Here is a 17,563-nt window from a genome sequence, read left to right as displayed (position 1 = left end):
AGTGATCACTTGATAGTCAAGAAGACTGTATGAAGGTAGCACATATACAGTTCAATGTGAGTGTCAGTCTTGTAAGTTGTGTTCATCAAAAAATCTAAAAGGACAGACCACATTTAGTTATGAATCAACATTTATTAGTTATCATAATCGTATGTACACCAATGGTACAACACTTATTGATATGTATGAACATACTTTTATACCACAGATCTGGTAAAGAAAATAATTCAGATATTTTTTGTCTTTATTTTGTAATATTCTGTCTCCCAGACATACTCTCTCCCTTTACATCAAAATTACAGCAACAGATTTACAAATAAGGGACATCCTAGAACAGTAAGCGAGGGAGCGAAAGGTAGGGCAGGAGTGAGAAAGGTTATCAGGTCTACTCAGGAGGAACCTATCAGAAAGACAGAGACTTCTGTAGAATACAGACTTGAAGATATACTGGCTCATCTTAGAAATACTGTGCCAACCCATTTCCATTTGAACATCCTCTTTACTCAATATTGGGTTTGTTTGTGTGTGTGCAAACAATTGTGATGAAAATGAAGAAAGGCAAAAAGGCAAATTTACCAATATGTGTCTGGATAGGTTTATGAAATGGTGCTGGTGGGTTGATAGTTCTGGATAGACAGAGGCTAGTGTATGGATATGGCACTGGGGCTCATTACAGTTACTGTCTCTAACTGTGAGGAATAATCTAAACATGAATTATGACTGTTTGGTGTAAATATGTATGTCTTGTAGTTACCACAATATGATGCATAAAGCACACGACAAGGAGGCGGACACTGATGGTGAGTGTGGTGTTCTCTGGTAGAAAGTCTAGATGATTCCTGGAACAGGATCTGGGTGACCACATGAGGAGCTATATTTTGTTAGGTGCAAGGCCAGACATTCTGATCAGATTTGCTATTTTAGTCATAATGAACTAGCTAAGCTGTACTTGTTTCATTAGTTAATGGTAAATTTGACCTTTTCCTCTTCCTCTGGAACCCTAATCATGATAACATCCACATTTCACCAACTTAGAAACAGCACATCACCCCACATGGACTCCTTTTTTTAATTAGATAGTTTCTCCTCCTTCTGTTTGTCTTTCCAGTTCAACATTGTGCGCTTCAGAATCATTGTGATCTCTGGAACATGTATGCACAATGAAAATGAATGGACACAACTTATATCTCCATGGAACAAACATTCAAAACGCTTACATTAGATACAAAAAAAGATATGTATATATTGATGTGTGGCAGCTAAGTGAGAAAACTAGTTAACAGCTATTAACAAATAATAATAAGCAATTTTTTACACATTATTTTCTCGACATTTTGACGAATCTATTTTTATTCAGAACATAGATCATATTTCTCTAGAGGATTACAAAAAACTGTCACAGCAATTAATCTCTATTCCTACATACCATGTCAACCCCCCCCTCCCAAAAATAAAACAAAATATTTGTTACCTTCAATATGTACACAAAGTGCAAGGAGGCACTTCAATATCATGCTTTTTAAGATAGTGGTGCAAAACAAATACCATCATGTTTAACTTCATGCTCCTACAACAGTGAGTTTGAACATAATAGTGTTCCAACACTCAATCCCTATGGTGACACACTGGTCTGCATCCTCTCCTTATTGGAGGACAAATTCCTGAAGGTCACAAGGTCAAAGGTAAGGCCCTAGCCCTAGGGCCATCAGGGGTTTTAGTGCTGTGCTCAGCATCTCACTCATTGCATGTTAGAATGTGTGTGGTGACCTTCCAGGTTTAATTGTGTGTGTGTGTGCATGCAAGTGTCGGATGTGTGTATGTGTTGTGTGCGACTGTGCATGTATGCGAGTGTGCATGCGTGTGTGTGCATAAGTGTGTGTGTGCGGGCATGGGTGTGTGTGTGTGTCTGTGCATTGTGTCTGTGTGTCTGTGTGTGATGGCAGTGTCCATGCAGCTCTTACAGCAGAACACCATTGTGTGCTGTGGCGTAGAGAAGCACACTTTGTTATACAAGCTCAAAAACAAAGTGGCATTGATATTCTGACTGAGAAAGTGTTTCAGGTAACTAAATGACCGTGTGCTGCACTATGAATGCTTGTTAAGTTTTCTAGTGTTACTTTAATCGGCATTGTTATAACGGTCAAACTGACTGCACAGTTTGGAGTTAACATCTTCAAAGCAAGGTTGTCATTGAACAAAATAAACAAAACTAGACCATAGAGCAGGACACGACACAGATAAAGAAATTACATCCACACCTGCAGAACGCCTCACCTGCACAAAACGTCTCTCATACAGTCACATACATGTATTAAAGATTAGCAGCCAGTGATCTAACTTCATGTGGGTTTCTCTTTTTAGCCAGTTTGGTTCCATTAGGGGGATAGAATTCTCCTACCTTATTGTTGCCATGTTTGTAGTGGCCATTTTCAGGCACCAAGATGACTGCTATACATTAGTAACAATATGAGACCAATGATACACACAGCTGCAGCATTCAGGGTCTCTGAGAACAGTCATCATTGTCTGTGGTAATAGGCTGTTTACTCACAAAGGAGACCCCACTCTTGGGGTGGATAAAAATAGTTTAGGATGTAAATACTGCCAACTGGCCACTAGTTGTGCAGTGAGTTATCAACCTGTTGAAACTTGCGGTCTTATTACTTTTTTTAACTTCTATGGTTGTTCTGTGGCATCTTGGATAATATATGTGTGTTTGTACTTTCAGGCACTAAGGGAAGCCAAGAAAATTGGAGTGACTGGAATGGTAAAGTTGGAAAAATTGGCAAATTTCTGTGTGCTAAAAATAATCCCTCAATTAAAGTAGCTTACTTAGGAATAGTTGTAAAGGGAAACTTTGTCTCTGTCATATAGGTGCAAGATATACAAAAAAAAATTCTCTTTAAAAAATATCAAGGTGTTAAACAGTCGATGTGTTCAAAGTCACAGCTTTCATATTTAAGTTGTGCTATATAAAGGCAAGTATCAATATCCTATTTTCTTTCATGAGCAGGTAAACATGTTGAGGGCTTGGTGAAAGTGTATCTTTCCCTGCCAAGGAGTTAATGCTACAGCCTGAGTATAGTTCCCCTTTATTGGGTTCTTCGATTACAAATGTCAAATGTGAAAAGAGACCTGTGTCAAAAATGGCTAAAAAATGATCTATAACTCTTTCATCCTCAAAGCTGCAATTGTGCTATTTGTACTTCTCAGTATTACATTTGTTTTCAGTTTTAGAACAACTTGATTTTTGCTTTACTTGGCATATTAATCATGGTTCTAGATATCTTCCTAGAGCCTTCACAATTTACACTTGGTTCTCATTATTTTTAGCCTCAGATAATCAAATTGATAGCTTCAGTGGAAGGGAGAGGGGTCTGATAAATACCTCCTACACTTCAGTACTTGGACTAATTTATATGAAAAACATCCCTGAACTGAAGCTATTGATATATTGGTATCTGGGGACAAATTTCACCTTTACTTTTCTGTTTGAGGCATTGCAGTAATTGCGTGAAGAGATCTTTATGCACCTCTTGGTATATCATTTGTAGGAGTTGAAATGAGTAATGAGACACGATCTTCACTTGGAGTTAGCTACAAATAGATTGTGTACAGAGTAAGAAACCCCGAAAGACGATAGAAATGACCGTCAATAAGTCATGGAGGTGTTTCAAAGGCTTCTGGCTTGATTGATTATATGCCTGTTTGGTCCCTATTAGTAACTGGGGAGATATGTCATGTTCTCACCCCCAACCCATCCACACATACACACACAGCCACACACCCAAATCACACAAATACAGTATATAATCTCACACTAGAAGCTAGAAGCGACATTTAAGAAGTCCCTTTCCCTTACAGTAGAAAAAAGAACGTATTACAATAAAAAAGGGAAGTAGAGGTTCCATGTTTCGTATGTGTTTTGTGCTTTTGAATTCCAGAGAACATGTGCTTGTGGAGTAAGGCTCAGGCTGCAGACCCTGCCCTTATAGGTATGTGTCTCTGTATTCTACAGTATCACCACCCTAATTCCCCCTGGGGAATGTGGGTAATATCAGGTAACAAAGACACTCAGATAGGTCACATGGGCTCTGTCAGGTATAGGTCAAAGGTTAACTTGTGAGGAAAAAGGGGCCAGGGCTCAACAGATGCCTACTGTGGTATCATTGGTAATAGTAATGACGTGTGTAATAATGTAAAGTTTGATACAGGCATTCCTTCAGTCTAGCATGACTCACACTCTTATCTTCCACACATTGTCTGTTGTTAGACTGCCAAATTGCCAGTACCAAACTCACAGCTACCATCACATTCTGGAGGACTGTTGTTCCATTGTTACTCCCCTAAACTCTGACCCTCCCCCTGCTTTGAATGCAGTACTCTTATAGATGCAGGATGCATATATTTCTAGGAAAAATTTATGTTGTGCAAATGTTTGCTATGAAGCACGCATTAGTGCTCTAACAGGTCAAACATACCTTTGTTATCGTCTCACCGATAACTGAATTAGTATTAGTCCTCTTAGTCAGTCAGATAGACGGTTAGAAACACTGTAGGAACTAATACAAACATTTCAAAAAAGAAATAAAACTACATAAAAAAAGACAATAAGTAGTTTTGTTCGCATGACTCTTTTTTTCACCAGATAGGAAAGCATGTGGAACTGGGGATCTGTGTGCTGGCTTTATTCACGTTTCTGGGGTTCCTCCTCAACAAGCATGCACTCCGCCATGGTCGCCGCAGCGGTAGAGCCATTAGTGGTCGAGGTTACCTGAAAGCAATCACCATGGACATCTAAACAGCAGGTTTACACATCTATGTAAACAGGCACAGTGCATGCTTCATGACCTGGACTGAATACTTTGGAGCAAAGGCAGCAGAAGAACTGTAGAACTACTCTGATTATTTGGTTTGCATTTTGTTGCACCTACATTATATACTTAAAGCCTTTTACTTTCAAATTGTACTTTTCCAATTGTTTTAAGTGTCAAAATATCAACGAAAGACTATCATAATGAAACAATTGGTTCTGTGCTCCAATGATATGATTGATCACAATATAAAAGATAGGTGTATACTGAAGGTATCAGGAAGACCTGGACAATCACTGAGGATCATGCTGATGGAATCACGGGGGTCTGTCTTAACAACGAGCACCAGACCTTTTTACTGACCTGAGAACAATCAACATATAATCACAAATTTAACATGCAGTGAAATACAGAGGATCTTAATTTGACCCTGCTTCTCACAGCAGGAAAATAATGATTCAGCCGCAGGAAATGTGAATTATTATGCGGATTATAATGAATAGACATTTTTGTAGGGGTTGATACATTCAGGGGTTGGAACCGATTTAGGGAACAGAACCAAAAACCAAATAAATAAATAAATAATAAAGAATCAGAACCAGGAACTAAAGTGCTCTGTTCCGGAACAGAACCGTTATTTTAAAAGCATGGGAACCGGTTAATAATGTTATTTTACATTCCGGGACCAATTTTTTTAGTCCCACAAAAAACGCAATAAGGCGCCTACGTAAAGCCCTCACTCTGTCACTTAGAAACTCATTCCAGTGTCTTCCTGCCAGCTGAAAATCTTTGCCAGTGTGTGTGCGCGTGTAGGCTACCTACCCCTCCCCCTCCGAAGCTTAAGCTACTCTAGCTTACTGACGTTACAAGCGTGATTAGGAAATTAGGGAGAGATTTTTAATTAGAGAAGAATGAGAAGAATAACTTTTTCCATGCTGTAATTATTTTTACCCCTTTTACCCCAATTTAATGATATCTGATTGGTAGTTACAGTCTTGTCCCATTGCTAAAACTCCCATATGGACTCGGGAGAGGCGAATGTCGAGAGCAATGTGTCCTCGAAACACGAACCCGACTAGCCACACTGCTTCTTGACAAACTGCTTGCTTAACCCAAAAGCCAGCTGCACCAACGTGTCAGCGTGCATGCGCCTGGCCCGCCACAAGGAGTCACTATAGCGTGATGGGGACAAGGACATCCTGGCTGGCCAAACCCTCGCCTAAGCCGGAAGACGCTGGGCCAATTGTGCGCCACCTCATGGGTCTCCCATTCACGGCCGACTGCGACACAGCCTGGGATCGAACCCGGGTCTGTAGTGATGCCTCTAGCACTCCGATGCAGTGCCCTAGACTGCTGCGCAACCTGGAAACTTTTCCATGCTAGTTACATATAATATAGTTATCATTCTTCACATTGGATTTATTAACTAAGTGTTTTTAATTCTGGTGCCTCTCTGCACACACAAGCTTGTTAGCTAGCTAGCTAGCTCTGGTCCAACGTTAAGCCAACACTCGGAAGTTCAAAGACATTCAAAGTTCCTCCATAGAAGCCGCTCCACCATAGGTATAATTCTGTGGGCCTAATTTAGATAATGCATGTCATAACAAGATGCCCAGCACTTCAAACCAAGCCTCCTCCTCCACCCTCTCTCGCTCTCTCCCCAACCGCAAAATTCCAGTTGCATCTCACGCCCTACACTTGTCATCGAGCATGTAAACAAATCTATAGGTTGCCCGCTCTATTGCAAGCTGATCTATTTGCACTGATTGGTGAAGTAATTCAATGTAGAGCTAACGTAAAAAAAATACAGGTTTAAAAAGTAACAGAAGGGAACGCTATAAACCGGTACTTTATTTGGATTTGAACTGGTTCAGAACTTTATTTTGCAGGTCGTAAGAGTGGAACTAAATGAAACAAATAATGGTTTTGTTCATAACTAAACGATTGGAAAATTATTTTGGTTCCAACCCCTGGAAACATTTATCAAATCCAGTCTGAAATTTTTGAGTTAAAATTACAAATGTTTTCAACCTTGCCTACGCTACAATTTGTGTTTCCTGCTGTGCAGGAAAATGCTCTGCGAAAAGAGTGATTAAATTAAAATAGAAGATCGGTATATAAAATGTTATAAATACAAAAACAGATACAAATAAAACAAGGTACAAAATACTACAAAATGAGTGCAATGTTATGTTTTAGTCTGTACAAGTTATTTTGCAAGGCGTTCTACAATGGTTTGCGTCTTTGGATAAATGTTAGAAAAGTTATTTGAGTTAGTTTATGTACACCCACCACATACAAGAAAATAAAGAGAGAAAATATTGGAAGAAAACAGCCTTTGTACCATGCTTTGCTAGCTTAATGGATGGATACAAAATTGTCAGAATACAGTATATTGTTGTGGTCAGACCATTGGAGTGCAAGGGCCTCCGTGTTGCTAAGCAACACCCTTGATCCTGTAATAAATGAATGGGTTCATCAGTAGGCCCTTTGAAAGCAGGGCCCACTGCTCTACAAAATAAGCAGCCCAAATTCCTCCACATCATAGCAGCCAACGGCCTTGATCTATTCAAACAGTGGATTCAAAGTGTTACTGTTTCAGATTAATCGTGAGCTACATTGTATCTTCCAATTTCACAAGATTTCTCACAATGAGCAAGAATAGCTGGTCTGAAAATGCAAAAGCATCTCATCTCTAAAGACTGAGAATGACTCAGTCCCAGTCTGGAGGGTGCCAGGGCTCAGTCATAAAATGTAGAGCTAATGAAGCACTGTATCACTCTCTCTGCAATTATATGACATCCCTTTAAAATGATACAGTTAGACAGAGGAATTTAAGTCATTTTAATGGATATAACAGAGTATGAAGAGAATGCACATCTACAGTGTTTTCTCATAAACCCTATGAAGTCTAATTTGATCACAAATTGATAAACGAAGCCTAGAAAGCAGCAGGAATAATCCAGCACAGCCTCTGAAGTAGCCCGGAGAAAGAGCCTAAACCCCATAATTTGAAAAGGGATTTGGGGAAAGAGATAGTGGTGAAACCTGCATGTACAGCTTAGATGGCTTTCCCTCTCTCTCAGATCTAACCCCAGCAGGTTGAAAGGGAGGGAATGAAGCCGGGTGGTGAGTGGGGGAGGTGGTGGCAGAAGGGGGGTGATGAGTGGGGGAGGTGGCGGTGGGAGGGGGAATTAGGGTAAGCCCACTGATTTGGATTTGCACTTGTGAGTGACACTGTCTCATATTTGTGGGTGCATTTTTTCTGGTTTGCAATTATTTGGGTATTTACATAAGCTGTTTGTGGTATTTACTTAAATAGAAATATATTCTGCAAGTTTAGAATGTATTCTTATAAATATTGCACAAAAGCTGATATTCCAAGCGAATTCACACTGAAATATATACACATGTATTTTTTTTCTTTCTGTTTCTTCTTAAAATAACTGTGTATGTATTTACATTGGCATCATATACAAACATGCAAAATGGAAGAGAGAAAAGAAAAGGTGCAGTGCAGCATGCAGCATGTTAGGCAGCTATATACCAGTCTCTATGTCCGCAAGCATGAATTGTACCTTGCACTCATCTACCACGACTGAATTGTGAGCGGCATATTGGACGCACTGGTTGGAGTTGTTTTCGTGGTGGTTCTTGAGGTCATCATAGTAGGACGAGGTCTTGTTCATCATCTCGATGTCATCTGACTTGCCATGTGTAGCGTCCAGCTCGTCCAGCTCAGCCTTGGACAGGTGGTACACGATGCCCGCGCCGTAAGAATCTCCCACCACGTTCACTGAGGTACGGAACCGGTCCCTGGGATAGGAAAAAAAGGAATGGGTGGGAATACACCAAAGTGTTGTGTGGAGATCAGAAAACGGGATGGATAGGGGTAAGAAAAATCAGCTATTGTTGAGAGCATGGTATATATACTGTATACACCATTTTATTTTACTAGGCAAGCCAGTTAAGAACAAATTCTTATTTTCAATGACGGCCTAGGAACAGTGGGTTAACTGCCTTGTTCTGGGGCAGAACGACAGATTTTTACCTTGTCAGCTCAGGGATTCGATCTTGCAACCTTTCGGTTACTAGTTCAACCACTAGGCTACCTGCCATTCCCACAATAAGTTCCTTGACTTTGAATACATATGATTACATTAACTTGGTTCTGAATCACTAGCAATGCAGATCCACTCACAGGAGCCAGTCAACAGCAACCAGCAGGCTGATGTCCTGAGTTGGCAGGCCCACTGCAGTGAGGATCAGAAGCATAGTCACCAGTCCAGCACTGGGAATACTGGCCGCACCAACACTGGCCAGGGTAGCTGTCAGACTGCATGGGGAGAAAGATAGACAGGAGAGAAACCAGTTCATGGTTAAAACTGCTCTATAGATTCAATTTAAAAGTCCAAAGGCCAAGGACTGTATCTATTAACCAAACTGCACTTGAGGCTAATGGGTGCAGTTACTTCATGAAGCACGTTCAGAGTGAGTTGGTGTGACTGCAATAATAATATGGGGATTCAGGATATTTTGGACTGGCATCCCTGAGGATGAGTACTCCATTCCTGCCTAATCCACAAACACATAACTATGTATGGTAACCGTAAGTGTCTTTGAATAACAGTGTCCCCTAAATTTGATGTAATTTACGTCACTACTTACATTGATAAGGTAGGCAGTGAAATTCCCACCCTGATCAGAAAGTACCGTGCCTTCAAAAAGTATTCACAGCCACATTTTGTTATGTTACAGCCTGAATTGAAAATTGATTAAAATGTGATATTATGTCACTGGCCTACACAATACTCCATAATGTCAAAGTAGAATTATGTTTTTAGAATTGTTATAAATTAACAAAAAATTAAATAAGTACTCAACCCCTTTGTCATGGTAAGCCTAAAAAAGTTCAGGAGTAGAAATGTGCTTAACAAGTCACATAATAAGTCGCATGGACTCACTCTGTGTGCAATAATAGTGTTTAACATGATGACTACCTCATCTCTGTACCCCACACATACAATTATCTGTAAGGTCCCTCAGTCGAGCAGTGAATTTCAAACACAGATTCAACCACAAAGACCAGGGATGTTTTCCAACGCCTCGCAAAGAAAGGCACCTATTGGTAGATGGGTAAAAAAAAAGCAGACACTGAATATCCCTTTGAGCATGTTGAAGTTATTAATTACACTTTGTTTGTTATTTCAATACACCCAGTCACTACAAAGATACAGGCGTCTTTCCAAACTCAGTTGCTGGACAGGAAGGAAACCGCTCAGGGATTTCTCCATGAATGAATACAAATATTCCCAAATATGCATCCCATTTGCAATAAGGCACTAAAGTAAAACTGAAAAAATGTGGCAAAGAAATGAACTTTATGTCCTGAATACAAAGCGTTATGTTTGGGGCAAATTCAACACAATACATCACTGAGTACCACTCTTCATATTTTTAAGCATGGTGTAGGCTGCATCATGTTATGGGTGTCCTTGTCATCGGCAAGGACTAGGGAGTTTTTTAGGATAAAAAGAAACAGAATAGAGCTAAGCACTGGCAAAATCGTAGAGGAAACCCTGCTTCAGTCTGCTTTCCAACAGACACTGGGAGACAAATTCACCTTTTAGCAGGACAATAACCTAAAACATAAGGTCAAATATACACTGGAGTTGCTTACTAAGACGACATTGAATGTTCCTGGGTGGCCTAGTTACCATTATGACTTATATTGGGTTGAAAAAATCTATGTCAAGACTTGAAAATGGTTGTGATCAATGATCACAACCAACTTGACAGAGTGAAGAATAAAACATTTAAAAATTAGCAAATATTGTACAATCCAGGAGCGCAAAGCTCTTAGAGACTTACAGAGAAAGACTCACAGCTGTAATCGCTGCCAAAGGTGATTCTAACATGTATTGACATATGGGTGTGAATACTTATGTAAATGAGAAATTTCTGGTTATAATTTTCAATAAATTAGCAAAAATGTATTAAATCATGTTTTCACTTCGTCGTTATGGGTTATTGTGCGTAGTTGGGTGGGAAAAAACTATATTTATTCCATCTTAAATTCTGTAACACAACAAAACGTGGAATAAGTCAAGGGGTATAAATACATTCTGAAGGAACTGTATGTTTTATGGCAGTCTGTACCTGACAGTGACAATCTGACCAGCATCCAGATAAATGTTGTTCATCTGGGCAATAAAGATGGCCGCCACGGCCTCATAGAGGGCGGTTCCGTCCATGTTGATGGTGGCCCCGACTGGGAGCACGAAACGGGTGACTCTCTTATCGATTCCCAAGTTCTCCTCCAGGCAACGGAAGGTGACAGGCAGTGTCCCAGCACTGACAGAGACAAACACAGCTACAGTATGAGAGAGTCACGGTGTTGCATTCATTATTCCACAATGTTTAGCCTGCGTATGTGATATGAAAGATATTACTCTTTTTATAATATTTCTATGAAAAGTTACCTGTACATTTACAGTGACAGCAGTTAGATGTAAATAGTTTGATGCATGCAATGTTGTGGCCCTTACCTGGAGGCTGTCCCTAGGGCAGTGATCCAGGCCTGGAAGATGCCCATGAAGAAGGTGTAGGGGTTTTTCCTGACAATGGCAAAGTAGATGGCGGGCAGGAAAATGGCTCCGTGGATGATCAAGCCCACAATTACAGTCACCATGTACATCCCCAACTGCCTAGCAACCACCTCCAGGTCATCGATGGAGATGATCTTACCACAGATCAGGCAGCAGATACCGAAGGGAGAGTACCTAGGGGCAGAGGAGAGGTTTAAAACCACAGCCAGCCAGTGGCACCATAATTGGGGAGGACGTGCTCACAGTAATGGCTAGAACGGAATAAATGGAATGGTATCAAACACATCAAAAACGTGGTTTCCATCGGTTTGATACCATTCCATTCACTCCCTTCCAGACATTATTATGAGCCGTCCTTCCCTCAGCAGCCTCCTGTGTTTAATACTGTATACACTCTGAAGAAAAAGAGGTACAGTATCCTTCTCAGTCAACGTCTACAATATATACCGGATTACCAAACGCAATCATAAAAATACTTGTGAATTAGACGCATGTTTCTATCAGAGGAGCCTGGTGGGAGGAGCTATAGGAGGACGGGCTCGTTTTATTGTCTGGAATGGAATAAATGGAACGGTAACAAACACATCAAACATGCTTGTCTCCGTTCTATTGATTCCATTCCAGCCATTCCAATAACAAATATATGTTTTATTGTCACATACACCAGATAGGTGCTGGAGCAAATGAGGGGATAAGTGCCTTACTCAAGAACACATCGACATATTTGTCACATTGACGGCTCAGGTATTCGGATCAGCGATCTTTTGGTTACTGGCCCAATGCTCTAACCGCTATGCTACCTGCCACCCAATGAGCCTATCCTCCTATAACTCCTCCCACCAGCCTCCTCTGGTTTTTATGGCTACCGTAAGTCCATATAGAATGGGCTTGAAAGGCTAAAGATCTCTTACCACATGATCATGATGACCAGGTTCATAACAATCTCGTTGAGGATGTTGAAGAACTCCAGCATGAGCTTGGCCCTCTCTCCCATCTTCCCCATGCAAATGCCAAAGGCAATGAAGAAGCCAATCACACCTGCATCACACAGTCAGGATAGGGAATCACAGCTGGGATTGAGTAGAGTAAATGGGCTCAAGGAGAGATATGAAGACAGAAGATGATAGTGAATGGGGAAGTTGTTTTTATGATGAATAAAAATCTGCTACAGTTAGTGAGACAGAATTAGCTGCACCCAGGGCTCACTTGAAGTGTGATATGATCTGATGAACTGGTTTATTCTCAGACAAATAAGTAAAGACAATTTTAAAAGTGTTATATGCACAATTCCTTTCATTTGGGCGGTTGTAGAAACAATTGCGGCCTGGTCCAAAAGAGAAGCCACCATACCTAACACGTTCATGCCACTCTTAAACTGGAGGGACTTCTTGATGATGAACTCAGGTTCCTTGGTGGCGTTGGACAGGAGCCCATGCAGGGTGGTGGTGGCATTGACGTCCTCCTCAATCACCTTCTCCACCTTCTTAGTGACTGTCTGGATCTGAGGTGGGACAAGAGAACACAGACAAGTCCTTAATATCTTACGTCTCAACCCATCTTAACTTTTGGTGACAAGGAGCTAAGGATGTAAATACAAAAACATTTAAGTCATTGTGGTCTTCATAAGACTTGTTCTGGGGTTGCCTCATCCAGGCCCTTATTAGCTGTCTCATCCAGGCCATTGTTGTTAAAAACATTTGCTAAAATTTGACTCACCTCGTTAAATAAATGTGGGTGTTGTAGTGTATTTTACCTGTTGGAAGCAGGCCTGCACCAGGTTCTCAGGAAATAGGTTCCTGATGAGGTCAAAGAAGGCATCCAGGCTGGACACATCGTCGTGTTTTTGGCCATCTCCCAGCTGCTCCTTCATTTTGGGGTCTCCAGGGTGGATGGCCAGCACCAGGATGACTCCCAGCACGGCAGCAATCACCGTGGTGGACATGTAGTAGACCATAGCCCTTGTTCCCAGGCGACCGCTAGACTTGGCATCTAGACCAGCCAGACCTACAGCCAAAACAAGCACTTCTAAACCTGGCCTTTTTCCTCTTTCAGATTAAATATGTGTTGTTATAGCAGTGTGGAATAAGTATAGGCCTATTAAGTTGCTTTGAAGTGCTAAAAGTGAAAGATGATGATTGATACTAATAAATAATAAACTGAACAAACTGTATTTAAAAACAGTAGTCCTCTCTCCTATATTGAACCCATGACTGTACCATACCATACCTGTGATTAAACTGGAGATGATGAGAGGCAGGATCAACATCTTCAGCATCCTCATTAGGATGTCTCCAGGGAAGGCAATCACCATGACAATGTCTGGGTGGATGGGAGAGGCATAACGAAGCAGCATCCCAGACACAGCCCCCAGAATCACACCTGGAGAATGAGAGAGAGGGAAGGGTGTGAAAGAATGCTAATACATACAGAGGGAATCCCCTATGTCTGCAGCCAGAGGAATGAGAGAGACATCATAAAAGGAGAGGGGAACCAATACTACATAGAGACCAGAGACAGAGAGCAGTGCAGAGGGAGAGAAAGCAGTAGTGAGGAGGTTGTGTGCCACAGTGTTCATGATAACCCTAGTGCAGGGAAGGCAAGAGGTCCCTAACTCAGAGGCCAAGGAGTTAAGAACAGGTGGGATTGGGAAGTGACCCAAGAGTGCTGTGTCTGGCTCCCTTGTGAGAAGGTCCGGGGTGATAAGGACTTTCTCCATTTAGAAAACATGTTGTAAAACTGTGCGGAGAGAGTTTGGAGATAATGAGAATAATTTCCAAATAAGACTTGATTATGATATAAAGGCATCTATAAGAATATTAACAAACAATAACAACATTTCATTTCCATAGGTCTGCCTTAACTTGCTGCTTCTCGTTGTGTATTAATTTATCAGTCTGGATCTGGTTATGAGAGGCTGTGGATTGCATGTGTAGGGGCCAGTGGGTAGGTGTGGATGGGGGAGACAGAATTGAGTCCCAGTGTGAGAGAGGCTGATAGAGTCTGATAGAAGATTAAGAGTAGGTCTCTTTGAAGACAGAGGAGGAGTCAGAGCTTCAGAAAGGGAGAGGTTCTCACAGTGCTTGGAGGAGCATCTCTATTCCCTCCGAATCAGGTTTTCTAGGAAACAGTCAGTTAGCATCAGGGTATGATAATATCACTCTCACTATACTCCAGTATATGGAGTAGGCCTTTAAGCAAGGGGAGTCCTGAGGAAAAAAATAACACACTCCACTCTACAATGGCCCTGACCTTATCACCATGTGCCCTCAACCCCACCAGACCTCCTTTGCTTCCCATGGTTCAACCTTGGAAAACATTCCTAACCCACTTCACAAATCCAATCTACATGTATCCTAGATAGAAAACTAGCCCCCGATCCCCCAACACCCCAACCTCTCTAGCCGTGTCCTTCCACCCCAACCCCCTCCTCCCCCTGTGTCCCAGAGTGAGAGCTGAACTCTAAATGCTCCTGCCCCCTGCAGTCCCGTCTGCACACTGGCCCTGTGGTCAGTCTCTGTCCCTGTCCCCGGTTCTGTCTCTCTCTCTGTCCTGCTCAAGCCTGACAAGGCTAGGCCCAGACCCAATCCACGCCACACCCCCCGTAGGCTGCACTTCCTCTGCTGCTAGATCCCTGCCAAAGATCACAGGCCCTGAGAGGGGCAATTCAAGCCTTTTAACCTCACAGATATCTGTCAGCTGTTTTACATTCACGCACAGCTTCAGAAACGTAACCTCACCCTACTGATGCTGCACACCTGCTGGATGAGGAAGGCATTTGTTTTCCTGTGCATGGAGCATCCTACATCTCTAACCCCCTCCCAACCCCTCATCCAAGCCCTTATGCAATTTCCATAATGGCAGATTATTAATGCCACTAAGGGAGCCGCTATGAAAGTGTTCTGCCAAATGGTCTGTTGTATATATTATGAATACACATGCGCGCATGCACAGACATACAGACACACACACAGACACGCACACACACACACACACACACTCATTTATTTTCACACACGTGTTCATTCGAACACACATAAAACCACTGAATGCAAACAAAATCGCTGTGACCTGAAACAAAAAGGGGATTTTTAGCATCACTACCACTCTGCCCATCATTCCATTATAATAAATTACTATCATATCCTTCCCTGCTATGTCCTCACATTACACATGACTAGGGCCAGGAGTTGTTCCTAACCACATGACCTGAACTGCAGAAAAATCCTTATCAGAGTCTATATCTATCTATGGCTCACTCTACACATAAGGGAAGGGAGGGTGCCAGGTGGTGGTGGTGAGGGGGCACCAGGTGGTACTGGGCTAGGGAAGATCAGGGCACATGCCACCTGGCTTGCTGGGCCAGCACAGATGGCTGCTGCTCTCCTCTCCATTGCCCTGGACACTAACATAACAGGACAGAGCACATCTGGCCAGAATACTGAACCGTGTCATCTGTCAGAAGTGCCTTTTGTGTAACCCACCCCATGCTTGTCTTTTTCTCTGCCTCAACGTTAAACCGTTGGTGTCTCAAGAGATGTTTGAAACACATCATGGGCTCTGATATATCAAGTAAGAAATTCATCTTTGTCATTATACAGTTTATGGATAGGCAGACATGCAGGCAAACAAGAATACACAGACAGACATAAGAGAGAGAGAGAGAGAAAGACAGTGAAAGAGAGAGGGAGAGAGACAAAGAGAGTGAAAGAGAGATTGTGATCGTGTGCTTGGTAAAACAGCTGACAATGGTACTGACCGAGCACGGTGAGTGTGAGCAGCAGGTTCTTGAAGAGAGAAGAGAAGCAGCTGATACACTTGTTCCTGGGCCTGGCCTCTATGGGCTCCAGATGACTCTCATGCATCCTCACCTCCACTTGCTTAGGCATGATGCTGGCACTGTGTAAGAGAGAAAGACAGACAGAGACAGAGAGAGAGACAGACAGAGGGAGAGAGAGTTAGTTATTTAAATATGCATAACGTGCATCTGCCATGCCCATGCAGTCACATGTTTGGAGAAGCCATTGCCATTGCGACTGTCTTCATATTGTGAGGGTGAGGAAGGAGGCTGGATTAGATTGAGTCTCTAGAGTTTATTATAAAATATGGGGTGGCAGGTAGCCTAGTGGTTAGAGTGTTGGACTAGTAATTGAAAGGTTGCAAGATCAAATCGCTGAGCTGACAAAGTAAAAATATGTAATTCTGCCCCTGAACAAGGCAGTTAACCCACTGTTCAGAATTTGTTCTTAACTGACTTGCCTAGTTAAATAAAAATATATATTAACAATCCCCAAGTGCAACACAGCCTTTTAAAGCATCAGGAGACAATGTGAGATCATCTGAATGATCATGGGATACGTGCTAAATCCATAGAGCACATTAAAAGCTCAGGTCATGCAATAAGTTCTCTGGTATCTCCGTAGTGATGCTTGTTGCCTAGCAGGTTTTCATGACAAGGCTGCCCAGGGTTACTTCGACAGCCAACAGATGGAGGACGAATGGTAGAGGGGCTGTGAGCTGATGATTAAAAAACTGAATTCCCTCAGAGGCAGGGAATTCAAAGTCTGTTTAATCAGAACAGATGGTGTATTTTGGAGACTTAGATCGGTTGTTGACAGGGTCTTGTTATCTGAGGCAGCATTTTAAGTCAAGTCCCTGAGCTGTCAGATAAAGTCAATATTTGTATTCACTTGGCAGTCCAGTCTATGGAGTATTTCAACTTTATTCCAAACCTTTTTTGACTGTAACCTTGAGGCAAATGTTAACTAAATGTTAACAATTTTTTTTTTGTGCCATCACTACACACTTAGAAAAGAGGGTTCCCTTAACTGCTTAATTTGACTATCTCATTAGAGAGAGGACGAGAGAAGAATAGAGTAGGGATAAAGGCGAGAAAGAGAAACAGAAAGCGAGAGAAAGAGAGCGAGCGAGAGAGCGATAGAGAGAGAGAAAGAAAGAGAAAGAGAGAAATAGGCTGGATTTTAGTGCCTGTGACTGTATACTGTAACTATTACTGTACTTTGTAACTTGCTCTAATTTGTTATTCTGCTGAATCAGAGGGTTCTTATCTGTACGTTTTAGATCCCATCTTGTATTGGCTAGCACTATGACAGGAGAACTAATGTGAGTGCCATTCATAGTTAA

General features: G+C 41.8%; 1 protein-coding gene across 2 annotated transcripts in view; it reads right to left on the bottom strand.

Annotated features, from left to right (window-relative positions):
• Window positions 1-112: 112 nt before the first annotated feature.
• The window catches only part of LOC115197311 (excitatory amino acid transporter 2), a 55,413-nt gene continuing 37,962 nt past the window's right edge, over window positions 113-17,563 (bottom strand). Inside the window, exons 2-11 of one of the 2 annotated variants that reach the window (XM_029758703.1) lie at window positions 16,179-16,318; window positions 13,649-13,801; window positions 13,176-13,426; window positions 12,773-12,923; window positions 12,334-12,460; window positions 11,363-11,596; window positions 10,974-11,168; window positions 9,016-9,150; window positions 8,393-8,630; window positions 113-4,774 (exon numbers count right to left, since the gene is read on the bottom strand). In XM_029758703.1, the coding sequence (XP_029614563.1) occupies window positions 4,688-4,774; window positions 8,393-8,630; window positions 9,016-9,150; window positions 10,974-11,168; window positions 11,363-11,596; window positions 12,334-12,460; window positions 12,773-12,923; window positions 13,176-13,426; window positions 13,649-13,801; window positions 16,179-16,308 (1,701 nt within the window). In that variant the 5' untranslated portion in view covers window positions 16,309-16,318 and the 3' untranslated portion in view covers window positions 113-4,687. The remainder of the gene's footprint in view (window positions 4,775-8,392; window positions 8,631-9,015; window positions 9,151-10,973; window positions 11,169-11,362; window positions 11,597-12,333; window positions 12,461-12,772; window positions 12,924-13,175; window positions 13,427-13,648; window positions 13,802-16,178; window positions 16,319-17,563) is intronic. The other variant, XM_029758704.1, reaches the window with a different exon arrangement.

This window comes from Salmo trutta, chromosome 7 (genome assembly GCF_901001165.1).
Source record: "Salmo trutta chromosome 7, fSalTru1.1, whole genome shotgun sequence".
In the NCBI taxonomy this organism is placed as follows: domain Eukaryota; kingdom Metazoa; phylum Chordata; class Actinopteri; order Salmoniformes; family Salmonidae; genus Salmo; species Salmo trutta.
This window is presented reverse-complemented; position numbering and strand designations above follow the sequence as displayed.